The sequence below is a fragment of the Cydia pomonella genome, chromosome 18, assembly GCF_033807575.1.
Source record: "Cydia pomonella isolate Wapato2018A chromosome 18, ilCydPomo1, whole genome shotgun sequence".
Taxonomy (NCBI): domain Eukaryota; kingdom Metazoa; phylum Arthropoda; class Insecta; order Lepidoptera; family Tortricidae; genus Cydia; species Cydia pomonella.
The window spans coordinates 16,862,952-16,886,538 of record NC_084720.1 but is presented as its reverse complement, the minus strand read 5'-3'; the positions used below and the strand labels follow the sequence as shown (position 1 = coordinate 16,886,538).

The window sequence follows — 23,587 nt, the reverse complement described above, 5'->3', positions numbered from 1 at the left end:
GTAGCTTAAAAAAACACAAAATTAAATAAATTGTGATGAAACCTTTTTCAAACAAGACAACTGTTTTTTTTTTAATAAACAATCTGACAGCTTTGACATTGTCATAGCCTGTCATTGTCTGTACAGTACAATATTTTCAATAGATTATTTTATCGGTATTAAATGCCGGCGACGACGTGCACGTGCTATGAGGAGCCTATCCGCAACTACTACTGTTACTATGATACGCCCGAAGGCTGTGATATTGATAAAAAGGTGAATACCATAAATAATTCTCATAAAAATCTACCCTATTATCTAAGAGAGACCTCTTAATGATATCTAAATCTTGTAAATGTTTAGGAAGGCTGTTTAGTATTTTTGGAAGCAAGTAATAGTTGGTTCTCATACCGTACACATTTTTAATGAACTTAAGAATTACTTAAAAACGTCATTGATGTTGAAGGCTGATTACAGAGTCGAGGACTACTTGATAGACAAACATACATGTTCCAAAATCAGAAACTGTAATAAAAACAAGTAGAATAGAGTTATCACAGCTCAGGTCAGAAAGCACATCAAATATTTTATGTAGGTATTTCATAGCAATCAGTCAGATTTATATAATACATGTATCATATCATTTGTTTTATTTTATTTTCCTTTTGTAAGAATTCGATATGTTTTCTGAAAGAGCTACGTATTTGTATGATTTGATCAGGATTTGATGTACATATACTACATATATATTTTTAAATCAAATTTATACAAAGAAAAGTGCCTACTGCATGTAATTGCATGAATTCTACAATCATTTAAATTATATTTTTTCTTTATGAATGCATGTTAATTATAAGATGTAATGTTTTAAAAAGATGTGTCCCGCCGAGTTTCTTGCCGGTCCTATATTGGGATACCCTCCTGCTATTGAGGGGGGATTTACATCTTCTCGATGCAGAGATATAGGGTTAGAGCCGGTGTAGCTTTATTTAACGTTCATAAGCGGATTGTAATATGCCTACTTGAAAAATAGACTAAAGATATTTATCTGACCCGCGATCTCCAGGAACTAACAGTTTTTGGAAACGGTATTCCACCACAAAACAGTATTCTTATATATGTATTTAAAGCATAAATATACAGAATATAATCTGCTATATATTTATCTTTGGTCAAAACACTACCATATTTTACGTAACGTCCCTAATGGCCTACATTTTCTTAAATACTAACTTCCGAATACATTCAAGTTGTTACAATGCTTTGTTCCCATATGTTTCATCAATGCTTTGTTCCTATATGTTTCATACATTGTTATTCAAACAATTATTATTGTAATTGTTCATTAACCTCCCTAAAGGAAACGTTCAATACTATATCACAAAGAATAGAGAAACACCTAAAAATAGCCATAGACTATTGAATTGACTGTCTGAACGAAAACAATACACAGAAATTACTAAAATAGTTCAGAAAAAGAAAATTACCTACAAGTCACTATCAAAAACAAATAATTGTGGCGTCCCTCAAGGAAGCATACTCGGTCCACTGTTATTTTTAGCATATATCAATGACCTGCCAAACATACTAAAACATACATGCGTATTGTTTGCAGATGACGCAACCCTAATTATAAAGTCTACCAATAATAGTGACCTAGAAACGGAAGCCATTAATGAACTGCATACCACGGCTAGATGGTTGGAAAATAACTGTCTTAAATTAAATTTGGCTAAGACTAAAATTATAAAATTTAGAACTCGTAACTCTACGCATATTAACCTTAATGTTAATTGTAACAATTTTAATGTAGAACTTGTAGATTCAACCACGTTTCTTGGTATTACTCTAGATGAACATTTAAATTGGAGAGCACACGTTGAAAATGTATGTTCCAGATTGGATAGATTTGTTTTTGCCTTGCGACGGCTTAGATCTATAGCATCAAGAGAAGCTGCAATGTCAGCCTATCATGGTTATGTCGCCTCAATTTTGCGTTACGGACTTATCATTTGGGGTAATAGCACTGATATCCAAAGAGCATTTGTGACCCAAAAAGCTTGTATCAGGGCGGTAAGCGGAAGTGAATATTTCGCCCACTGTAAAACAATATTTCAAGAACTCAAAATTTTACCATTGCCTTGTCAATACATTTTAGAAATCACCAAATTTGTTAAAAAACACCCTCAGCTTTTCCCACTTCATGATGAAGTTATAAACAAGCAAAGGCCCAGCAGGAAGCCACTTCAGCTTTATCAACCTGCGCAAAAGCTAAAAGTCTCCAAGTCAAATGCTTGCAATATGGCTGTTAAAATATTTAATAGAGTCCCAGATGACCTCAAAACTCTACCGGCATGTCAATTTGAAAAAAAAATGTTTCAGTGGTTGCTTGGTAAATGTTATTACTCTGTTGATGAATTTTTAAATGGATATTTATTATGAATTGTTAATTAATTTTACTAATCTTATACTGACTTTGAATTTTAATGTTTAATTTAACTCCTCATGTAAATATTTCTACGCCGATGCATGCCGGCAGAATATGCTGATCTAATACATTCTACTAACCAACAGTGTATGTACCATATTCTTGGAAATAAAGTATTGAATTGAATTGAATTGAATTGAATATAAGCTATTTACTTGACTTAAAAGCTTTGCACGTAGAGGGTTGTGTGAACTTTTAGCACGTGAGGTTTAATCTATTTTCACGTGCAATGGTATGTATGTATGTTATTAGTAACATAGCCATTGAAATCAACAAAGAAGTAACAAAATGGTTTTGTTGACAGATGATGGTGACCACACGTTACGGGGTGATAGCAGGACTAGTATTGTCTACGTACGATATCCTCCTGCACTCTCACGCCTCGGGACTGGGCCCCATTTTGAAGAGGTTAGTATTATTGGCAACAGGTGTTGTGGTGAACTTGTTTTTTTTTTCTCTCCTCACCGCAAATCTCTGTGTCGACTGTGTACCTACAGATGTAATGCATAATCCTTTACCATCGTATTTCCAAGGCAACGTACAAACGTGTCATGCTATTTCAGTCAGTCTCAGTACAAAAAGTACTGAAGTTGACTGAAGTAGCATGACATTGCTTGGCTGCAATCACGCTTTTTGTTTAATACTACGTCGGTGGCAAACAAGCATACGGCCCACCTGATGTTAACCAGTTACCCTAGCCTATGGAAGCCTGCAACTCCAGAGGTGTCACATGCGCGTTGCCAACCCTAACACCCCCCGCACCCTCGTTGAGCTCTGGCAACCTTACTCACCGGCTGGAACACAACTCTATCCCTATTGCACGGGCATACGGCTGTCAATGTCACTCTGCGAGCGTGTTAGCAATCTAATTATGTGCATGCAATAGAAATAGCAACAGGCAGCTCAATGTATGAAAATCCTTGTGGTAAGCGTCTTTTCTTTACCTAAAAGCGCTGGGCAAAAAATATAGAGAATGGTTTCAGTGAGCAGGTGGGCACAGGATGACATAGAGTCTATGATCGCGACCTGAATAACCACGAAAAAAAATCCTCAATCCTCAGGTTCACTCGACAGAAGACTCGACACTTAGCCGGGATGAGCAAGGAAGCTATTGAAAATTTTATGTTTTTCTGTTTAAAGCATGGCTTTTTGGCCTCGGGCCACGGCCTACGCATTTAGCTCTGCCAGATTGGCAGGCTGGCGGGCTGATTCCGGTTGTGGGTTGAAACTCCTGGTAAAAAGTGTGAGAAATTCACCTAACATGTAAATGTAAGGAGAGATTTATGCAGTAAATGTTCTGTGATTAACAGAGACTAAACAATATTGTGTTTGTTAAAGGTACGCGGTCCACACAGTACCACTAGGCCTGATGGGAGCCACGTTCGCTGCTGTCGCCAACGGCACTATGATATACAGGAAGAAGGATGATGTCTACAACTATTTCCTAGGTAGGTACCTACCTAAGCCTGTCTGTTCATTGAGACGGAGACAAGCGGAGATTAGGCGAATAAATCAATAGCATTAGTTGTAATCGGAGCGTAGAAGATAACCCCATAATAATAAAATGTTGATTCCCCACATCACTGCTTGTCTCCGCTTCAGTGTTTAGCCATTATAGCCAGCCTAAAAATATGTCCACTTAGCTGCACCAAACAGCACTACCCAGGTTCCTCTCCCAGAAAATCCCTTTCAAAAAATGTTTCACTCAGCAAATTAAAAAATATACTTACTGAATACCTCGTTCTATAGGCAACTGGTCTATTATAGACAAAATTTCTATCTTTATTCAGGAGGATTCGCCTGCGGCCCAATCCTCGCGCACTACCTCGGTTCAAAGCACGCCGTGCTCCTTGGCGGCATAGCACTGGGAATAGCCGGCATGATCAAGAAGGACGCAGTGAACAACTGTTATACCCTGCTTCCAGACCCGCAGCCTCACCAGAATACCGTGTGGAGGTGGAGACATGACTTTACCCTAGCTGAAGACCCGATGAAAGGTTAGTACTTTATTAGGGGTAATTTTTGCTTCTTGGCGGCATAGCGCTGGGCATAGCCGGCATGATCAAGAAAGACGCAGTGGGCAACTGTTATACCCTGCTTCTAGACCCGCAGCCTCACCAGAATACCTTGTGGAAGTGGAGAAATGACTTTACCCTAGCTGAAGACCCGATGAAGGGTAAGTATCTTATTAGGGGGAATTATGCTTCTCGGCATAGGGCTGGGCATAGCTGGCACGAGCAAGAGGGACGCTGTGGACAACTGTTATACCCTGCTTCCGTGCCCGCGTTCTCACCTGAATACAGGGTGGAAGTGGAGAAATGACTACGTTAGCTGAGGACCCGCTGAAGGGTAAGTGAAGTGCCTTATTAGGGGGAATTATGCTCCTCGGTGGCATAGCGCTGGGCATAGTTGGTCAGTCGCGACACTCGAGACATCTAGTGTCAAGTAGCGGTACTGATAATTCCGCTACTCGAAGGTAGATGTAGACTACGAAAATAATAAGCGAAGTTAACTTTGCACAGACTTCAACAGAACAAAGTAAGAGAATGCCATTATAAACGTCATATTTTCATAGCAATCTTATATTAATGAAGGCATTTTACTATAAAATATATTTCGATACGCTGTAGTCAACTAAAAAAAAAATTGACTAATCACGCGCCGCCGCGCTCCCATAGAACGGGCGACGGGCGGGCGGGGGCTCGCGCTTTTATGTATGTCTGTTTGTATACTTAGATACTTACAAATTTTCATTACTTATTCAGGTTTTATGGTAAATAAAATATTATTTTTGGTGACTCGTAGAAAAAGTATTGTATACAATAGTGATATAATCAAGCTATTCAATCTCGTACCTCACTTAGGCAACTCAGCAAGCTTCGTTGCCTAAACACGGTTCTCGACTGAAAAGCTCTCTATTATATCACGATTGTATAAAATACTATTAAAAATTAATGAATTAAAGAAATATAAAAAAATCTTGTATGATTTCTTAATAACCAAAGCTACTAAGTACTTAATCAAGATTTTTTGTCATACTCTGGAAATTTTGTGTATATTTTATTATTTATCATAGATATAGTTTGTAAATGCATGCTGTAGCTAGCTTTATGCCTTGTGGCGAATAATAGTGATACTTTATTATATTACATTTAATACCTACTGTTGTACCAAAAATAAAATTGTATTGTCCACAGTTTACAACTAATATTACAGCAGAAGGAGTTGAAAATAGAGTTCCGGTTAATCCGGTTATAAATTAGCTGAAAATTGTTGAGCATTTAGACTTTTCCTTCGACACAACATCCATTGTCAAGTAACAGTACTGATAATTCCGCTACTCATGCTAGGTGTCGACTAACAAAACTTGATGTGTGGAGTGAGCACTCTATGTTTACTTATTTCTCTATGCTTAGACGCACTCTAAAAATATGTTAGTGTAGCAAAATTATATCTATTATTCCAGAAATGGAGAAAATCTGCGCTGAAAAGCATACACATGGGCGTGGGCAATGTGGAGCGAAAAAAAAGTGACCGCACAGAACAAACACAAGGCAACATAAACTTGAATTACTACAATTTATTAAAATATGATTTCGATACTGCCTTAAAATTATTTTATTTCTACTTAGTAAGTTTACCTAAGATACAGGAAACTTACCTATTCTTAATAGCAGCCTATGCCTTATCTATACTCTCTGAAACTTGCTCAGAGAATGTCTTTAAGAACGCATACTACGGAAATGTATATTCACAACTCGCGTATGGCATCATTTATTGGGGTGATTCTGTTGATGTTCTATCTGGAAGAGATCTCTGTTTAGCGACAAGTCCGCCTGAAGTTATCTACACTGTTAGACTCCAATGAATTATCTGTAACTTTTATCTTGTAGTGTGCAATAATAGTATATTATTACGGAGGCCGGGAAATGGTAATTCGTGGATGAGTTTCGATTCGACAAAGAAGACGAATCCACGAATTGCTGTTCCTGCCGAGGCCTATATAGTGCTTTTCTCCAAACATGCGAGGAAATCAGGTAAAATAATCATAATTTAAACATGAACCATCACTCAAATCGAACCTTCACATCAAAAACGTCAAAATCAATTTCGCTCTAATTATTTTTTAAAAGTTAAAGGCACAACTATTCTGCCATTCAGTACCATTCAATATAATTGTTCAATATAAGCTGTATTTGCACGCATGAGATCCTTAAAAAAATATAAAACTTATATAGTATTTGGCGGGATAACTTAGACTCCTTTTTGAGGGACTGGTCGGTCGTAGCTCAAAACCGAGATGAGTGGAAGAAGAGGGGGGAGGCCTTTGCCCAGCAGTGGGACACAATGGGCTCGTTATAATAATAATAATAATATAGTATTTGATTTTATTGAGCAGTATTCACACGATCATACACGTCGGTCTTACACGACTCAATCCTATAGCTTGAAATGATGCTGACCGGGTCGTGTAGACGCGGCCCGCAGCTATATTAATTGGCTGTATGCGTTTTTCTTAGTGGATACATGTTTAAAAAAAGTAAAAAACAATACAGTAATAACTTTTCCGTCCGCTAAAACACGACCTCAACACGACAATAATGGTTTGATTTTTTTAAATTTGTGTTTGACCATAACGAAGAATTTCCCATACTATTTTTGCTACAATAAGGTGAACATTTCCGAGTATATTGGAGAAAAGTATTTTATTATTATCTACATTCAGGTTACAATAAAATAACCGGCCAAGAGCATGTCGGGCCACGCTCAGTGTAGGGTAAGCTAAACTGGAGCTTAAAGTATAGTAAATTGTTAACCAAGGGATGAAACGGTTTCTTTCAGTTAGAGGGGGGAGACACTGAAAGCAGGACCTTTACCATCTGCGTTTGCTTTTCTACGTCACCGTGCGTTGGACCATCGGCCAGCGGATGGTATAAATTTAGACGATGTCGTCAACGCAGCAGCTGAGGACTGCATTATCATACATGAAAGAGTGACTTACCTCGATCGTCACTCTCCAGGTCCACCAGCACAAACACTGAAAGCAGGGCCTTGCCCAGTTGCGTTTGCTTTTCGATATCACCGTCGCGGTGCCCGATGGTCCAACTGTAGAGGATGTCGTCAACGCAGCGGCTCAGGATCGGGCATTGCCAGACGTGGACTATCCTAAAATATGTGTAATATATGAAAGAATTGTGTGAGGCAAGTAAAAACAGTGAACAGGAGATGATTTTGGCGGACAGTCCAGCTGGGGCAGTACCTCCACCTTTTTTTTTTTTAATTTATTTAGGATCACCAACAGACAATACATCAGAGAAAAAATAATCTGTAGCTTACATAACATTAAGGGTAGATGTTTGTCCAATTATAGGTAACAGCTTATTGAAAACCTTACAGAAAACCGCAGCCAAATAACACTAGACCCTACTCATAGTGTTGTGTTTCTGCCGGTGAGTAAGGTTTCCAGAGCTCGACGAGGGGAGGGAGGGTTTTTAGGGTCGGTAACGCGCATGTAACTCCTCTGGAGTTGCAGGGGTACATAGGCTACGGAGACTGCTTACCATCAGCCACCATTTCCACCGATGTAGTATAATAAAAACAGTTATTAACCATGTTAGAAAAGTTCTTAAGAATGATTACGTTGACGAAGAGTCTAAACTCTAAAAGAGAGATGAATTTTATAAATGTAGGTTATGTAGGTCTTTCGGGATCATGTCAATGTTATCTGCTTACTCGCTTAGCTTTTTGAGAAATAGAGGACTTATTATACTCTTCATTCATTTATTAAGTATTCAAACTGGTAAGTATAATAATATTGTCTGTGGAAAACTAGGTTGTTTCTCTAGTAACAATCACCTCAAAATGTCTTTAGGTTAAATCGATACGAGTATCATAACAATTATTGCCATTAATAGCCATTGGCCCCTCGGACCGATTAGATAAATTAACTTTCTTAATTCATCTCGAGTTGGGGCTTGCGATGGGCGTATTGGGCGCGTGTCAAACGTAGAACTAAATCAAATGTTACCTACGTTCTACGATATGATGATGAAACATCAGATCGCAGTATACCTAAATTTGATTTCCTTTCAGGAAATGAGTGTTCTGTGTCTGCCACATACATTAATTTATTGCCAGGCTGGAGTTACCGGGATCGCCTGAGCTGTTCCGGATATACAAATTCGTGTCGGAAAATAGTCGTAATGTAACTAAGTAGTAAATACGTCACTAGACTCATGGTAGTTATGTAGATTAGGCTTCGTGGAAGCTTTATGCAGCGTGTATTTTTGATACGACAGCATAATCTAAGGATACGTGGTTTAAAGTTAGTTTATAAATTTACTGAAATTCAATCCAAAGGTCGCGGGTTCAACCCCCGGCTCGTACCAATGAGTTTTTCGGAACTTATGTACGGTATATCATTTGATATTTACCAGTCGCTTTTCGATGAAGGAAAACATCGTGAGGAAACCGGACTAATCCCGTTTCCCCTCTGGGTTGAAAGGGCAGATGGTAGTTGCTTTCGTAAAAAATTAGAGCCTACGCCGATTCTCGGAATTAGTTGGAAAGTGGACCTTAGGCTCCCATGAACCGAGGTAATAAGCCGGGAAAAACGCTAGGAAGAATATATATTGCTGTGAAGTTCGCACAGTGACATCAATATAATCATGCGCGTGCAATAGAGATAGTAACCGGCGGGTCAATGAACGAAAATCTATATAGAAAGCGTCTCTGCTTTACAGACGTAATCCTTATCGCATAGACATAAGGTCCGCTTTAGGTTGTATAACTCACCTCCCAGTAAGCACTCTGATCTGGTAACTACTATGCTCCAACCCATCATCTCTCTCCCTACTAAGCCTCTCCACGTCGTCATACACGTTCCCCTCTTTTGTCTCTCTCTCGCACGTCACGTATATCTCCGGCAGGTTGTCGTAGAACTCCTCTTTCAATATAGGGTTGCCTCTCGCGTGGTTGATGGCTTGTGCCTGTAAGAGAATTGATAAATAGTGATCAGTTTTCTGGGAATAAATAAACCCACAATATTGTCGGACCAGATTTAATGTTTGAGAAAATATAGGCATGTTGCATCTGGTTTTGATGACAGTATACATGACATCATCAAAGAGCATATAATCACTAATTATAATCACCATTTGACTAAATGCCAAAGTTACAAAAAGCAACATGTCAATTTGGTAACTTGTAGTATTGTTTCAGTTTATTTATTCAAGAACAATTTACATCGTGTTTGAATATTCATTATACATATATACAATTAATATTAACCTAGTGAGTACACCTATATAATACCAATAAGAAAAAACAAAAAGGCATGAAAAACATAAATGATAACTCAAATAATAAATTATATTATGACATTAAAACATTTCAACAATCAGCCAAAGCAAATTCATAAATCAATTGAAAATAATAATAAAATAATAAGTATTATAATGTCAGGACAATCAATAATATGTATACATTAAAAATCACTAATTTCATAACAGCATGTTTCTAACAAATATAATTTTAACTTATCTCAAAATGTTGCGGAGCATTTTATAGTATTTTATGCAACAGTTGTATAAGAAGGGTCAAAAAAGGCGAGTGGCGTGAGTTACAATGTGAGCCGGAGCCGAAGGCGTAAGCGAACATTGTAAAGGAATACGCCACGAGCATTTTTTGACCTACTTATACAACGTTGCATACAATATTTTTCCTACGAGTCAACAAAAATAAATCTTAATTTAGGTAAACAAAGCAAAAGTATACAGCCAAGACGCGCGAGCATACCTTGTTACGCGCCCAGCCCGCCCCGGGCCGCGGCCGGCCGGTCAGCGACACCTCGTAACTCATGAGGCCCTGGTACTTGCTACTTGCTAAATTAAATTTTTGGACAGTTTTTTCTAACTCACGCCACTCGCCTTTTTTGACCCTTCTTATACAACTGTTGCATAAAATACTATAAAATCTATAGGCATCTTGTTAAACAATCTGACCGCTTGAACTCTGGCGCTGTGCTCTACAACCTCCAGTCGCGGAGCTACTACTGGGGTCAAGTTCTTAGTCCTAGAGGCTTTCCGTAACACCATTTCGGATTCCGTTTCATAACGATTGCGATGCTTGATAACATCCGTTAATAGAACTAGTATGTAACGACAAGTGAAGACTAGGTACCTACAGTAAGTATTTTTAGACTTTTGAAGTGTTCTTTACAACTTCCCCACGGAGGAATATAAGTGAGATACAAACTTGATGCTCTTTTGATCGTTCCTTCTAATATCCTATGATCAACGTCTTGCCGGGTGATAAGGTAAGGGTGAAAAAATATGAATAGCAAAAAAAGTTACAGTACTATCCGGTATCTATTAATGTAGTTCCTGCCTAGTGTAAATATAATTAAATGTAACCTGTTTGAGGGGCGACATTGCGAATTGAGCCGTGGGTGAGGACCCAGCGCTTGGAGAACTTCATCCTTGACGCGGAGACGGTGATGATGTTCGAGTGCTCGCCGTCCTCGGAGTAGTTATAGGACACCATTACGCCTTCTCACTCTGTCAAGAGTGAAACGATATAGAAGGATAAATGAAAACGTAACCTGTTTGAGGGGCGCCAGGAGGGAGCCGTGGGTGAGGACCCAGCGCTTGGAGAACTTCATCTCTGACGCGGAGACGGTGATGATGTTCGAGTGCTCGCCGTCCTCGGAGTAGTTATAGGACACCATTACGCCTTCTCACTCTGTCAAGAGTGAAACGATATAGAAGGATAAATGAAAAGGTAACCTGTTTGAGGGGCGACAGGAGGGAGCCGTGAGTGAGGACCCAGCGCTTGGAGAACTTCATCCCTGACGCGGAGACGGTGATGATGTTCGAGTGCTCACCGTCTTCGGAGTAGTTGTAGGACACCATTACGCCTTCCACGGACATGGTTGCTGTAAAGAAAGTTTGTATATAAATACAAGCTAGCTTGGCGCAGACTTTACAGTGACAAAGTGAAGGTAGTGTCAATGACATTTCAGTGTATTGTGGCGCCGCCTATTTAATGTTTCTTCATGAATTTAATGGATACATTATAGATATATTTCTTCATAAAATTATTATTTTGATACTTTACTTCTGGGAAGTTAGGGTTCACTACGGTAGATAAGTACTTTTGCCAACCCTGATTTTCAATTAATTTCGATATTGATAAACATGGTTTTTAGTTAGGTATTCTTAGCAGAAACTCAGAAAGTCTCCGGTAAAAGATAGACAGCGTTATTTATAAACGCCTGTCAAGTCTGAGAGCCTCAAGAGGTTCATTTGGCCTCATCCGTTATTTTGAAATAATATATTTTTGGTATGCCGGGGCCACACTAACGGGAAACGCCGTTGATTATCGCGATAATCTCAGTGTGGCTGTAGAGTCAGACAAAGATAAGTTAGCAGCGACTTTGATAGCCCAGCCTGTGCAAGTGTTACGTCATTTCATAGAAGTTTAACGTTTAAAATAACACTTGCACTGGCTGCCAAAATCGCTGCCAACTTATCTTGGTTTTTGACTCTATGAAAAACGTCCATTATGTCCATTGATGGCGTTTCGCGTCAGTGTGACCTCGGCATTAGAAAGGGACGAACTTAAACAGAGTTCTGCTAAGTTTTTTGAATAAAAGGGAGATAAAATATTAATAGCACCTTATCTCATTGTTATTTTGATTACATTGAGCTTTTTTGATGCCATTGTGACCTTCCTTTTAAAGTGGCTACAGGATCCGAACTAGGACAAAGTCAAAATCTCATGAACAGTCCTGAAATTTAGTGCATATTCGGAAGATCGATTCTAATCTTTGATGACTTCGGTCTGGTTTTGACACGACCTTGACGATCGTTTTGGTGATCGGCGCGCATGACACACTTCATTTCGGATGCACCAATCAGCGGTAGCAATTGTTAAGGTCGTATCCTACCATAACAAATTATTCAATCCGAATCGGGTTCTTATAAGTGTAAGTCCTGAGTGGACGCTCTAGTTGAGCGTGCAGCGGGGCGGGGCGGCGTGCATGTTAAACAAATGTAAACGTATTGGGACCGTGCGAAGTGCATGGTGGGGGTAAGTAAAGCGATCCCAGCGCATAAGGTGGTAAAAAATTGAACTAACTGCGGATAGCGTCTTTAACATTTCGTACAATTATATGGCTCGAAATGAAACTTTGACTTACGATTACTCCTGAAATATTCATTTAAATTGTATAGTGTAAGGGATCATTGTAATCTTTATGAAATGCTTAATATAACTAACTAAAAAAATGCTTAAAATATTTATTTTGATAATTGTTAATAATGTATCCATGTAAATAGCTTTGCAAATGCCACATATTACGTGATCTTTTTCTAGAAGTTAAGAATGGATATAGTAAGTTATCCTTAAAAGATAGACATTTAACATCGCGGACTTTTTTGTAGACCTATGAATGAGAAACAACCCCACCATACATTGTGTTGTTATAGCTCAAACGGATTAGGCAGCGTTTACGATTAAAGCTCCTAGCCAGCGTGATTTTTTCCGACAACATCGTTATATTTCAAACAATTTACACAAAACCTTAACAAGTTATATACTTAAGCCTTCCTCAAGAATCACTCTATTGATAGATGAAAGTCGTATGAAAATCCGTTCAGTAGTTTTTAGTTTTGGAGTAGTTTTATAAGATGTAGTGAATTGACGTTTTCCCCTAGACTTGCGGACACTAGGTTGCGTGACAGTCGTGCACGCTCCCATATGTCTCAGTGCACGCTGCTCACATAACTTTTGAGCCCGACGCCACGCTGCACGCCCCGCCGAACGCTCCGCTTCGAGCGTCCACTCAGGCTTTACACTAAGTCCCACAGTAAGCTCAAGAAGGCTTGTGTTGTGGGTACTCAGACAACGATATATTGTAATATATACATAAATACTTAAATATACAGAACACGTACGTAGTAACACTAACAAGACACGTATGGTCATTGAGCTGTAGTCAGTCTTAGTTCGTCGAGTGGATGTTGCCTGATATAAAACTCACGAAGACCGTAATTAGCCCTAGAACGTTGAAGCACTAAAATTAATCACTATAATGTCGTAAGAAACCCACTCACGCACCGATAGCGGCATTAGACAATAAAATGCGGAATGTTAGCAAATGGACACTATAAATAGGTTAAGGTTAAGCTGGCTTATGTAGGGACTAAAAATGCTACGAACCCTAAAGTATAATGCTTGTAGCTTGTTCAAAATAATCTTTAACCTTTGTGTGAGGTGGTCAAAAATCGTGAGTGCAAAGTGTTCAAACCCAGGCTGTGCTGTTAAGTATGTCCATATAAAGCAGAAAGAGCACGTTCTAAAAAAATGCTAAATGATGACTAAAAATTTGGTCAGGATTCTTATCAATCAACACGAGAGATTAATGCCTAAGGAAAAACATTTAAAAAATCCCTAATGCTGGGGCTACACTATCGGGAAACGCCGTTGATTATCGCAATAATGGAGGTTCATATACTTCATATTCATACGGCCACGCTGGGATTATCGCGATAATCAACGACGATTCCCGTTAGTGTGGCCCAGGCAAGTTTAAGATATACGAGTCAGTTTTGGACTATAGGTAGTTGCGTTTTACAGTATTCACCAACTCCCCCTTTACCTGGAGGACGCCATTATATCCGTCATTCCAGTAAAAATTGAAAATTGCCCATAAATGACTGAACACACAAACTACCAAGTTACCTTTACGGGTGGACAAAGTTGGAACTTACGGCACTGCGTACGGACACCATGTTTAGACGTAGACGGTGGCGCCCTCGATAAGGGAAATAGAGAATTAATTAATTACCACGTTATATTTACGGACGGATTAAATTGGAACTAACAGGGCTGTATACTGAAAGTATGGTTGTACGTAGACGGTGGCGCTCTCGATAAGGAAAATTGTAAATAAACTTGTTTGTTCGTCATTGATGTTGTTAATGATAATAATGATCGTGTCATCTGACTGAAATAAAATGTGGGGTCTATTTTATCCTTCCTTTTCTGATTATATGTTCGTTATTACATTTTTTTTACTTTTATTATGGTGATACAGTTAAAAAATTTTGGGGGCACACATCTTACTCAAGGATATTGCCCATAGCTCCGGGACATATTTTTTACTGTACAACAGCGAAATAAAAGTTAAATCTCTTCGGTTTCTGATAGCTATCTATTCTTTGACATTGGAGCCTAGTTTTTAGTATGGAGTTATGTCAGGCCTGGCTTGAAATTGAGGTATATATAACATTTATTGTATAACAAGCCGCATATAATAATATAGGTACATACATACGTATTATCGAAACATTTCTCCGCCCTTGCATTGAAGGTTAAAAATATTTATGATAGACAGCTATAAAAATATTCAAGCAATTTGCTACATCAAAACGTATGAGATTGATAATAAAACATGATGAAAAGTAATTTTGCTACACATTTCTTTGACTAACATGGAATAATCAGTCTACTGACGTAGGGCGTCTCCTTGAGACTGCACCAAGACACATAACATAATCTACTAAATCTGAAAACACGGATCCATTGCTGCTTTTACTAAAAGTTGCATTGATATGTTTCAGCCTCAAGCGTCGATGGATACAGCGTATAGTGAAATAAAAGTCGTAGGCCAGTGTTTGTAATACGGGGTATAAAAATGACAGACAGGGTGCGATCTCTATTACGAATTTGCGGAACATAAAACACTCCCATAATACGAATGTAATGAACGCATTCAGCGGGTGGTCACCGCGCCATACAATTTGTTAGGGTATAAAAGAGAAGTGCGTCGTGTTGGGCCGAACGCCTTCCAAGCGCCGTTGTAGAGGGCGCTCGCGGTTCGTGTTTTTTTTTTCGTGGATTTCGCTTGCTGTTTCGGTTTTTGGCGCCGGTGGATGTGGTAAAGGTAAGTGGAATTTTATAATGCAGTTTAATGTCATGTGATACAAAATTTCGCCTTTAACTCCTAAGTTTCCGTAGTGTAGCGGTTATCACGTGTGCTTCACACGCACAAGGCCCCCGGTTCGATCCCGGGCGGAAACAGTTTATTTTTAAAAAATTTCACCATTTTAATTTTTTCGGGATGTTCTTTTTTTTTTACATTGTATTTCATAGCACAGGAAATACTTTAGCTATCCATGCCACGGGGCTTAGAAATACGATAAGGAAATACCGAGTTCCTTAGATTTAGCTTCTGCTGAGTGCCTCAATATGTAATCATCCGGTCACGTTTTTATACACGTGGTATATGGCTCAAGACACTTTAGTACTAAACCAAATAGATTACATTAATTAAAATATTGAGTTAAATAATAATTCAAAATGTGCAAAATATATTTTTTTATTATATAAATATTACATACAAAAGTTAATTAAAGCAAGAAATTAATTTATTAATTATACAAAAGTTAGTTTTACATAACAAAAATAAACAATAATTTTAAAATAAATAAATGCCATAAAAATCTAAGAATGAATGCAAGTATAAAAAAATACAAAAAGTTTCCTTCGAGCCGGATTTGAACCAGCGACCTATGGATGACTTCAAATTGCCTACTACAGTCCACCGCTCTACCAACTGAGCTATCGAAGGCTTACGGACATGTTCGAAATTACTGTGAACTATCTGCAAATGATAAATGGGCATGTCTCCTGACATTTTGGAGTTCAAATTGTAGGATGACAAGTGTTTTAATGAATAATAACGGACAAGTTGTTTAGATTTTTTGTGTGATGCAAATTAAGAATACTTTTCAACATTATTTTCGTTACATTTTTTTAAGTAATCATAAAATTTTAACAGTGTTACGTAGCCTCGTGAGACCCAATGTGTATTAAAATGTACACTCCGTTTCAATCTAATTAGAGCCTTTCATATACCAAATAATTAGCATTTTTTTATTTCATTGTTTTCTCAAACAAACGAAATTCATCCCTATTTGCTATACAACAAGGTTGAAAATAAAAATAGGATCATTTTATATGGTGTGCCTTACAAGAGTAAAGGAATACTTAACTGATAATATCTAATAAATACTTGAATATGCAATATTTAGCATTGTTTTAATGTTTCCTTTATCTTATCAGAGTGTTATTGTAACCAGGTTGTTCGCCAGAATTATTGACTCAGTTTGACCCAAATTTACCCGAAACACCTTTGAGATAGTGACTAACCATACTGGCAATGACATTAATGATAAATTGAGATCACCGAACAATGTTAATTGTCCGGTCGAAAATAGCCGATTACGTTTTATTTTTAGAACGTTTATTATAATAGTAATTATATGTCTACATTGGAATTTAATTCAACATAACGCATAGCATTTTTAATTTCTAAAAACGAAAAAAATAATTACGTCGTATGTTTTATTGAAAACTCCGTCATATTTACCAATTTTACATATTTAATTTTTATTTTTATGCTTGTAGGTACACCAACGAAGCTTTGGGGGTATATACCTAGTCATTTTATTTACATAATTAGGTACTCTAAAACACATGGATACAATGTTTGGAAAACGTTGAAAAATACAATTCTTTTAGTTTAACCATTTTGGCAATTAAATACGTTTCTACAAAGTTAATATAGCATAATATATCGCCACTAACATGTTTAACTAATATACAATTCTACTAATTCTAATACTAATATTAAATTCATAACTTTGTATTAAAAAAACATAAATACCTACCTATATAATATTATAGCTACCTAACGCGCGTTGTACAATTTTACGGCACTTTAAACAAATGCTTTAAAATAGGTCCTCCATAAACAAAAATAGTATATTCGGTATCGTGTTCTTGTTACGAAAAAGTAGAAGAAAATACCGAATATGCCAGTGTTGGCCGAATGTTAATTGCAATTGACCATTAACCATTACAAATTGAACCGTAAACAGTAACTGACGGTTACAGGTTAAGGTTCAATTTGTAATGGTTATTAGTTAAATGCATTAACGTTTCTGCCAACACTGGAATATAACTTTAAACGAATCTCCACTATTTTTGTTACTCTTGTATGTGAACTCATTCCAACATTGTCGAAACTTCTCACAAAAAATCGTGTTCTTTTATAGGTTATATGTACTACTAATAGGTACTTGATATTTTTGATATTTGATATTTTATTGATAAAAATGTTTACATGACATTACAGTTGAACCAATGCGTCACGAAACTTAAACTAACTAATATTTATAAGTATTAACAATTATAAAAACAATAATGGCACATTAACAAATTAAATTGGGACAGTTGAGCACCTAGCATCCATCGCCTCACAGAATCTCAAGCATTCACTATACACTGCCGCCCATCGCCAAGCAAATAGATCGCATTCAGGCGTCGATGCCAGGAGCGCATTGAGCAGTGAGAGGGCGCGGGGCAGCGGCGAGTTCCTGCGCGATACGGTGCGCGCCGGCGGCACGGCCAACAGGTCGCGTTGTCGTGGTCTGAGGGCCATTCTCGGGACGTCCGGAACAAACAGGCGCACGAGACCAGAAACAACTTCGGGACAGTCTGACTCCCCACGCAAGGCTCGGCATGCCATGACAAGGAGTTGGTAATTCCGCCTGACCTCCAAGGAATTGTACCCGAGGGAGCCGAGAAGATACTTTGTCGGGTACAGGTACGGATAGAATCCGAATATTTTTTTATAAAGGAACCTTAAAAACGCTTTCTGGACCTTCTCAAGCAGTAAAGCATACGTCGACTCGTAGGGGTTCCAAATGATCGACGAAGTCTCCAGCTTACTCCTTACTAGACCATTGTACACCATTTTTATAGCCACCGGGTCATGAAAATCGCGAAGATTTCGGATTACAAAACCCAGCCTTTGAAAGGAGCTCTTCGCGAGAGAAAAAATATGCTCGTGAAAAGTTAGCCGTGCATCGAACACTACGCCCAGATCCTTGACGGAAAAGACACGATTTATTGGCTCTGACCCCAGTATATAATGCCCATATATAGCGGAACGAGAGCGGCTAAATGTACACACACAACACTTGACTGGGTTGAAATGAAGTTTATTGTGCATACTCCACCGAAACACCAGGTCGATGTCCTCCTGTAACGTCTCGCAATCAGTTCTTTGCTCAATCCTGTATACCAGCTTCAGATCATCAGCATACAAGAGACATTGAGCCGCCCGAAGAACTGATTTGAGATCGTTAATCATGATGCCGAAAAACAAGGGTCCCAAGATGGAGCCCTGACTCACGCCGGACCGGGTGTGGTAAGGAGTCGAGACAAAACAGCCATGTCGGACGAATTGCTGCCGATCGCGCAGATAGTTGGCAAAAAAGGCTAGTAGCTTGGGAGAGAAACCAATTTCATCAAGTTTCCTAAGCAGCACATCGTTATCCACGCGATCGAAAGCCTTCGAGAAATCGAAATAAATGACATCGACCTGAACACCTTTGTCAAGATGCTGAGCAAGGTTTTCAGTCAGTATCAACAGATTCGTGTTGACCGAACGACTTGGCCGAAAGCCATGCTGCGCGTCACACAAAAAGGGCCGAACCTGGGAAGATAGAATCCGGTGAAGTATGGACTCAAACAGCTTGCCAAGGGTGGGAAGAACGGCTATGGGTCTGTAATTCTCAACGACGGAAGTGTCACCCGCCTTCGGGATCGGCCTCACTCTAGACACCTTCCAACTTCGAGGATATGACCCAGAAGAGAGCGCCAGGTTAAAAATATATTGTATCGGAATCTTCAAAAACTCCGCACAACCCTTTACAATATACGCCGGCAAGTTATCAGGTCCAACGGAGCTATTGGCCTTTAAGCATTTTATCCCGGCTTCGACCTCCTGTAAAGTTATTGATTTGATATCAATGCAGTTAGCGTTAGGCTTCCGATCGGCATTTTCTAACAGGTTCGGATCGAGAAGCGGAATGTCAGGTAGAAAAACGCCTGCGAAATAGTTAGCAAACGCGCTCGCCACCTCCTTACCAATAAATTCTTCACCCTTACACTTTACTCGGGAAACAAAACCGCCATTTGTCTTAAGACTGCCTACGTGCTGCCAGAAAGCGCGAGGATTGACTTTAAGAGTACTTTGGATATACCCAATGTAGCTATCATAGGCAGTCGCTAGCAGCTCTTTTACTTTTGACCTCAGTGTTGCAAACTTTTTGTAGACGTCTTTATCCCGCGTAGCCTTCCATTCCCGGTGCAGATAACTTTTTTGTTTGATTTTACTAATCAGGTCAGCCGTGAACCACACAGGATATCGTCTACTCGAACCGGGCGGCCGTTTCCGTTTAGGTACACAGAGGTCAAAGATATCATATAATATGTCGTAAAACATGTCCACAGCGATGTCGACATCGCCAGCACTGAGAACTTTCTGCCAACTTATTTCGGACACTAATTTATACATTAGCTCAAAATTACTCTTAGTAAAGTTCCAGTCCCGACGCATATCCACATTGCTAGGATCTAGCCGCTCCGCAGTTGGTCGATGCGCACAGCTCCTGGGCACAGAAATCTCCAATGGAGGATGGTACGTATCAGATCTAGGGACCAACCCCTCACCCGCCATCTTTGAGACCGTAGCACCAGTGATGCGCTCCGGCACCAACACGACATCTAGCTTACTTCCATGTACATTCGTCACTTCGTTCATCTCATTCAAACCGCAGACAGATAAGAGATAACAATAATAACTAAGGACACTCTGGGACGTATACACCGGGTTCAAGTTTAGGTCGCCAAGCACAAGCACTACACCTGCGAGAGTGTCTATCACTGACTCAACTTTTTCAACTTGATTTAGTATTTTAACTAAGTGACCGTTGCGCCAGAGTGCAGTATAGTTCCCGAAGATAACAAGGCGCATTAGATAAGATTCTAGTAAAATACCAGTTTAAAGCAGTTCATATGTTCCTTGTTTCAAATATTAATTTTAATCGGTTCAGTCAAGTTATTAGTTGAAATATTATCTCTCTAACCAGTTTTAGGGAGCAAATGTCATTGCAGTTGTAACAAAAACAATGTTTGTGTATGCAACACATCATATCATCGATTAACAATAACTTTACTTAAGTAGGTAATGAATATTTACTTATAATCAATCTTGCATCTCGGTATCGTTTCAGTACGCATAATCTCTACTAGCTTTGACAAAGTTATAGCGCATTTTTTTCTATGTGCTTAACTAATCTAAGTATAGCGCAAAATGGGTTAGGTTATTTATTAATAATTCAGAATTTCTAGTTTAGTCTTTAAGAATGAATAGAAACATGCATTGCATTTTTTTTTATGTACCATTTTGTAACGTTAAAGGTATGTAAAAAAATAATTCAAAAATTACAAAAAAAAAATTGCACCATACTCTTAACCAAATGCTTAAAAATCTTAAAATGAATAATCCAGTTCACATACGTGGTTTCAGTGACAGTTGTTTTTTTGTGAGACATCGTATCAAAATTCAAATCACATACGATAGTGCAAGCATTTCGACAGCGCACGTATGCACGTAAAAGCTTGAGGAAAGTGAATCGTAAAACGCTGGAGCAAGTCCCCCGCCGTGATTGGCGGAGACGGGTGGTATGACCGCCGCGCCCTGACGTTTGAACACTGTTACCACACACCTTGTTTTTTGAAACACGATTAGCAGGAATTTAGTCTGTATCGCAATGTTAATGGGAGGAAGTTAGGTACAGTCAGTCTCAATAGATACTGTACATTTGACTACTATGACCCAGAAGATACTTTGACGCCCCAGAGACAATAAGATACTTAATAATTGGCTACTTGACAGTTTTTTGTAAATAATGTCAAACGATCTTGATTTCCCTGAGGATCAAATGTCTATATAGGACTCATGGCATTTAAGCAAAACAAAGTCAGAAATGAGCGTCATTTTTTTTTTAATAATACGACCTGAGATGCAATCACATTTTTTTAATGCAAGAATAAGGAATGAGCTATCTGTATCTATTGTTAAAATAACAATGCCAATTTTACTTTCCAATCGGCAGAAGCAAGTCATATTGTGTGCAGGTATGCAGTAAATATTTAAGTTTATTAACAGAACATCATATTTCAGTCCGTATATCAAGTTGAACAATGCCTAAAGATAGCGGTACATAGCCGCTTAACTATTTAAAATATATTACTTAGTATGTTCAGACAACTTAAGTGTGATTGATGAAAATTACTTTGTACCCAGACAAGTACAAGCAGAGACTTGGTATAACTTACAAAACCAATGAAGTTTATATGTCCTTTAAAGACTAAAATCGGCAACTTTGCAGTAATTAAATAAGTTTTATATATATATTATTCATTACCCTATCTTATGATTTATATAGACACTCCTATAGTTAGGCCAAGTTAAGTTGGCAGCGATTTTGGCAGCCCAGACTGTACAAGGGTTATTTTAAACGTCAAAATTTTATCACATTATCACTTTCATAGACTGGGGTATCACAAGCGCTCCAAACTTAGCTTAGTCTAACTCTAAATAATCTTTTAAGACTAGAAATATTTTATGCGACAACTCACGTTAGAAATAAATCGGATAGTAAAAAAAGAAATATACATAGGTGGGTAATTTGATAGCTACACGGTCCGTCAAATAATAAAGTTTAGAGTACATTTTATAAATGCAAAAATTCACATGTAACCTTATGATTTTCTTTCATTAAAGTTACGGTGTGCTGAACGCTCAATACATATACAAATTTTACATCTTCGTGTCCTTCATCACTGTGTCAAGCTAACAAATTACAGAAAGGAACCAATGCTCCCAATATGTCTTTAGGTATTGATATAAATGAGCACCTTACTGTGACCTTAAGAGCTCGTTGGGGCACTTGGGGCATCCTTGCTCGCGATGGCAATCGGGCACTGGCCTATAACAGCTGCTCCTAAACAACAATTTGCCTTACAGAGAGCCAATTTCAGGATAATCTTGTATCAAACTAATACAATTGATTTTTACATCTACATATTATTGGTTCGGAAATTTGTAATAGCGTTCTCAAAAACTGAATTAACGATTTCATTAATTTTGTGATCTAAGAGCTTACCAGTAGACATCATTATGTGAATTGATCGAAGTTTTTATGCGAAGGAAAATACGTGTCAGTGTAACAAAACAAGTAACAAGCGCTTAGTATTTTTAGATGTTTACAATACTCGAGGCTCATCATATGTTTTATAGGTGGATAATTCAGGAAGAAGGCTGCAATTTTATATAAGTGGATAGCATGTCTATCAATGGCGAGGTTATTGATCCATTCCAATTGCTAGACTGCATCAATGTTCTAGGAAATTAAATATTAACTAAGTTCCAGTACATTCCTCCTGAAATACCAGGAACAGGTGCACACTAATTACATTATTGTAATTATGTCAAAAGAAATAGGTACGTTCAGACTGTAACTCTACATAGAATTGAGGTCCGAAACCGGATAAATCCAGATGGAAGTGGCGCGACACGGATTTTAAATCATCTCGAGTTACAGAAATCTTTAGCTTCCATCCTTATTGCAGTTTAAAACAGATTGGCTTGATGACAACAAGGATTGTTATAGGATACTATGTTTTCCTTCATCTGTAACGCTAGTTTTCAATGTTTCTTCACAGGCTTTTGTTTATCGGATTGCGTTGTCGTTGTCAGAAATTTCGATTTGGTTCCTGTGTGAACCATGAACGGAAGCGGCCGGCTTCAGAGCTTCAAATTAACTGTCCAATTGAACAAACGAGCGTGAGTAGCCCTGGATCCGGTCCCGTGACGGGCTTCTTCCCTTTGCCGCTTGTTACAGCTTCTTATGATAATGACCATATTTGGGGTTCAATTTCAAAACATACGCAATTAAAACTTAATTAGCCTCATATTTAACAAAATCCCAGGTCACTATCAGGGTTAGTCATACTGGATAAACAGATAGACGTATGTATCATTGGACACGCTCGAGTTTTAATGACATAGATTTTGCAAAGGACATACCTTCGCCCCCAAATTCAGTGCGACTCACACGTTTATCGCTCCCGGTCGGCAATTTGAGACAGAACCACTGGCGTTACGATAAGCCCACGACAATACAATAATGGACG

General features: G+C 38.4%; 2 protein-coding genes and 2 non-coding genes across 7 annotated transcripts in view; 2 read left to right on the top strand and 2 right to left on the bottom strand.

Annotated features, from left to right (window-relative positions):
- LOC133527434 (peroxisomal leader peptide-processing protease-like) overlaps positions 1-23,587 on the bottom strand; it is a 38,702-nt gene that overhangs the window by 9,946 nt on the left and 5,169 nt on the right. For 2 of the 4 annotated variants that reach the window (XM_061864445.1, XM_061864446.1), the window contains exons 2-4: positions 11,254-11,402; positions 9,263-9,456; positions 7,470-7,633 (exon numbers count right to left, since the gene is read on the bottom strand). In XM_061864445.1, coding sequence (XP_061720429.1) covers positions 7,470-7,633; positions 9,263-9,456; positions 11,254-11,402 — 507 coding nt within the window. The other 2 variants (XM_061864447.1, XM_061864448.1) reach the window with 2 other exon arrangements.
- On the top strand, positions 65-6,067 carry LOC133527437 (NADH dehydrogenase [ubiquinone] 1 alpha subcomplex subunit 11-like). The gene is made up of 5 exons (XM_061864451.1): positions 65-255; positions 2,772-2,875; positions 3,806-3,915; positions 4,258-4,464; positions 5,934-6,067. The coding sequence occupies exons 1-5, from the start codon at positions 163-165 to the stop codon at positions 5,999-6,001; spliced, it is 582 nt and encodes a 193-aa protein (XP_061720435.1). The 5' UTR covers positions 65-162; the 3' UTR covers positions 6,002-6,067.
- On the top strand, positions 15,481-15,553 carry Trnav-cac (transfer RNA valine (anticodon CAC)). The gene has a single exon. It is a non-coding gene; the product is annotated as a tRNA-Val (tRNA).
- Positions 16,015-16,103, bottom strand: Trnay-gua (transfer RNA tyrosine (anticodon GUA)). The gene is given in 2 exon segments: positions 16,015-16,050; positions 16,067-16,103. It is a non-coding gene; the product is annotated as a tRNA-Tyr (tRNA).

What these genes read in the sequence shown, in the direction of transcription:
- LOC133527437 (XM_061864451.1), top strand. Translation starts at nt 163, where the DNA reads ATGCCGGCGACGACGTGCACGTGCTATGAGGAGCCTATCCGCAACTAC. An exon ending in TGTCTACAACTATTTCCTAG is followed by an intron (nt 3,916 to 4,257) that starts GTAGGTACCTAC and finishes ATCTTTATTCAG; the next exon opens with GAGGATTCGCCTGCGGCCCA. An exon ending in AGCTGAAGACCCGATGAAAG is followed by an intron (nt 4,465 to 5,933) that starts GTTAGTACTTTA and finishes CTATTATTCCAG; the next exon opens with AAATGGAGAAAATCTGCGCT.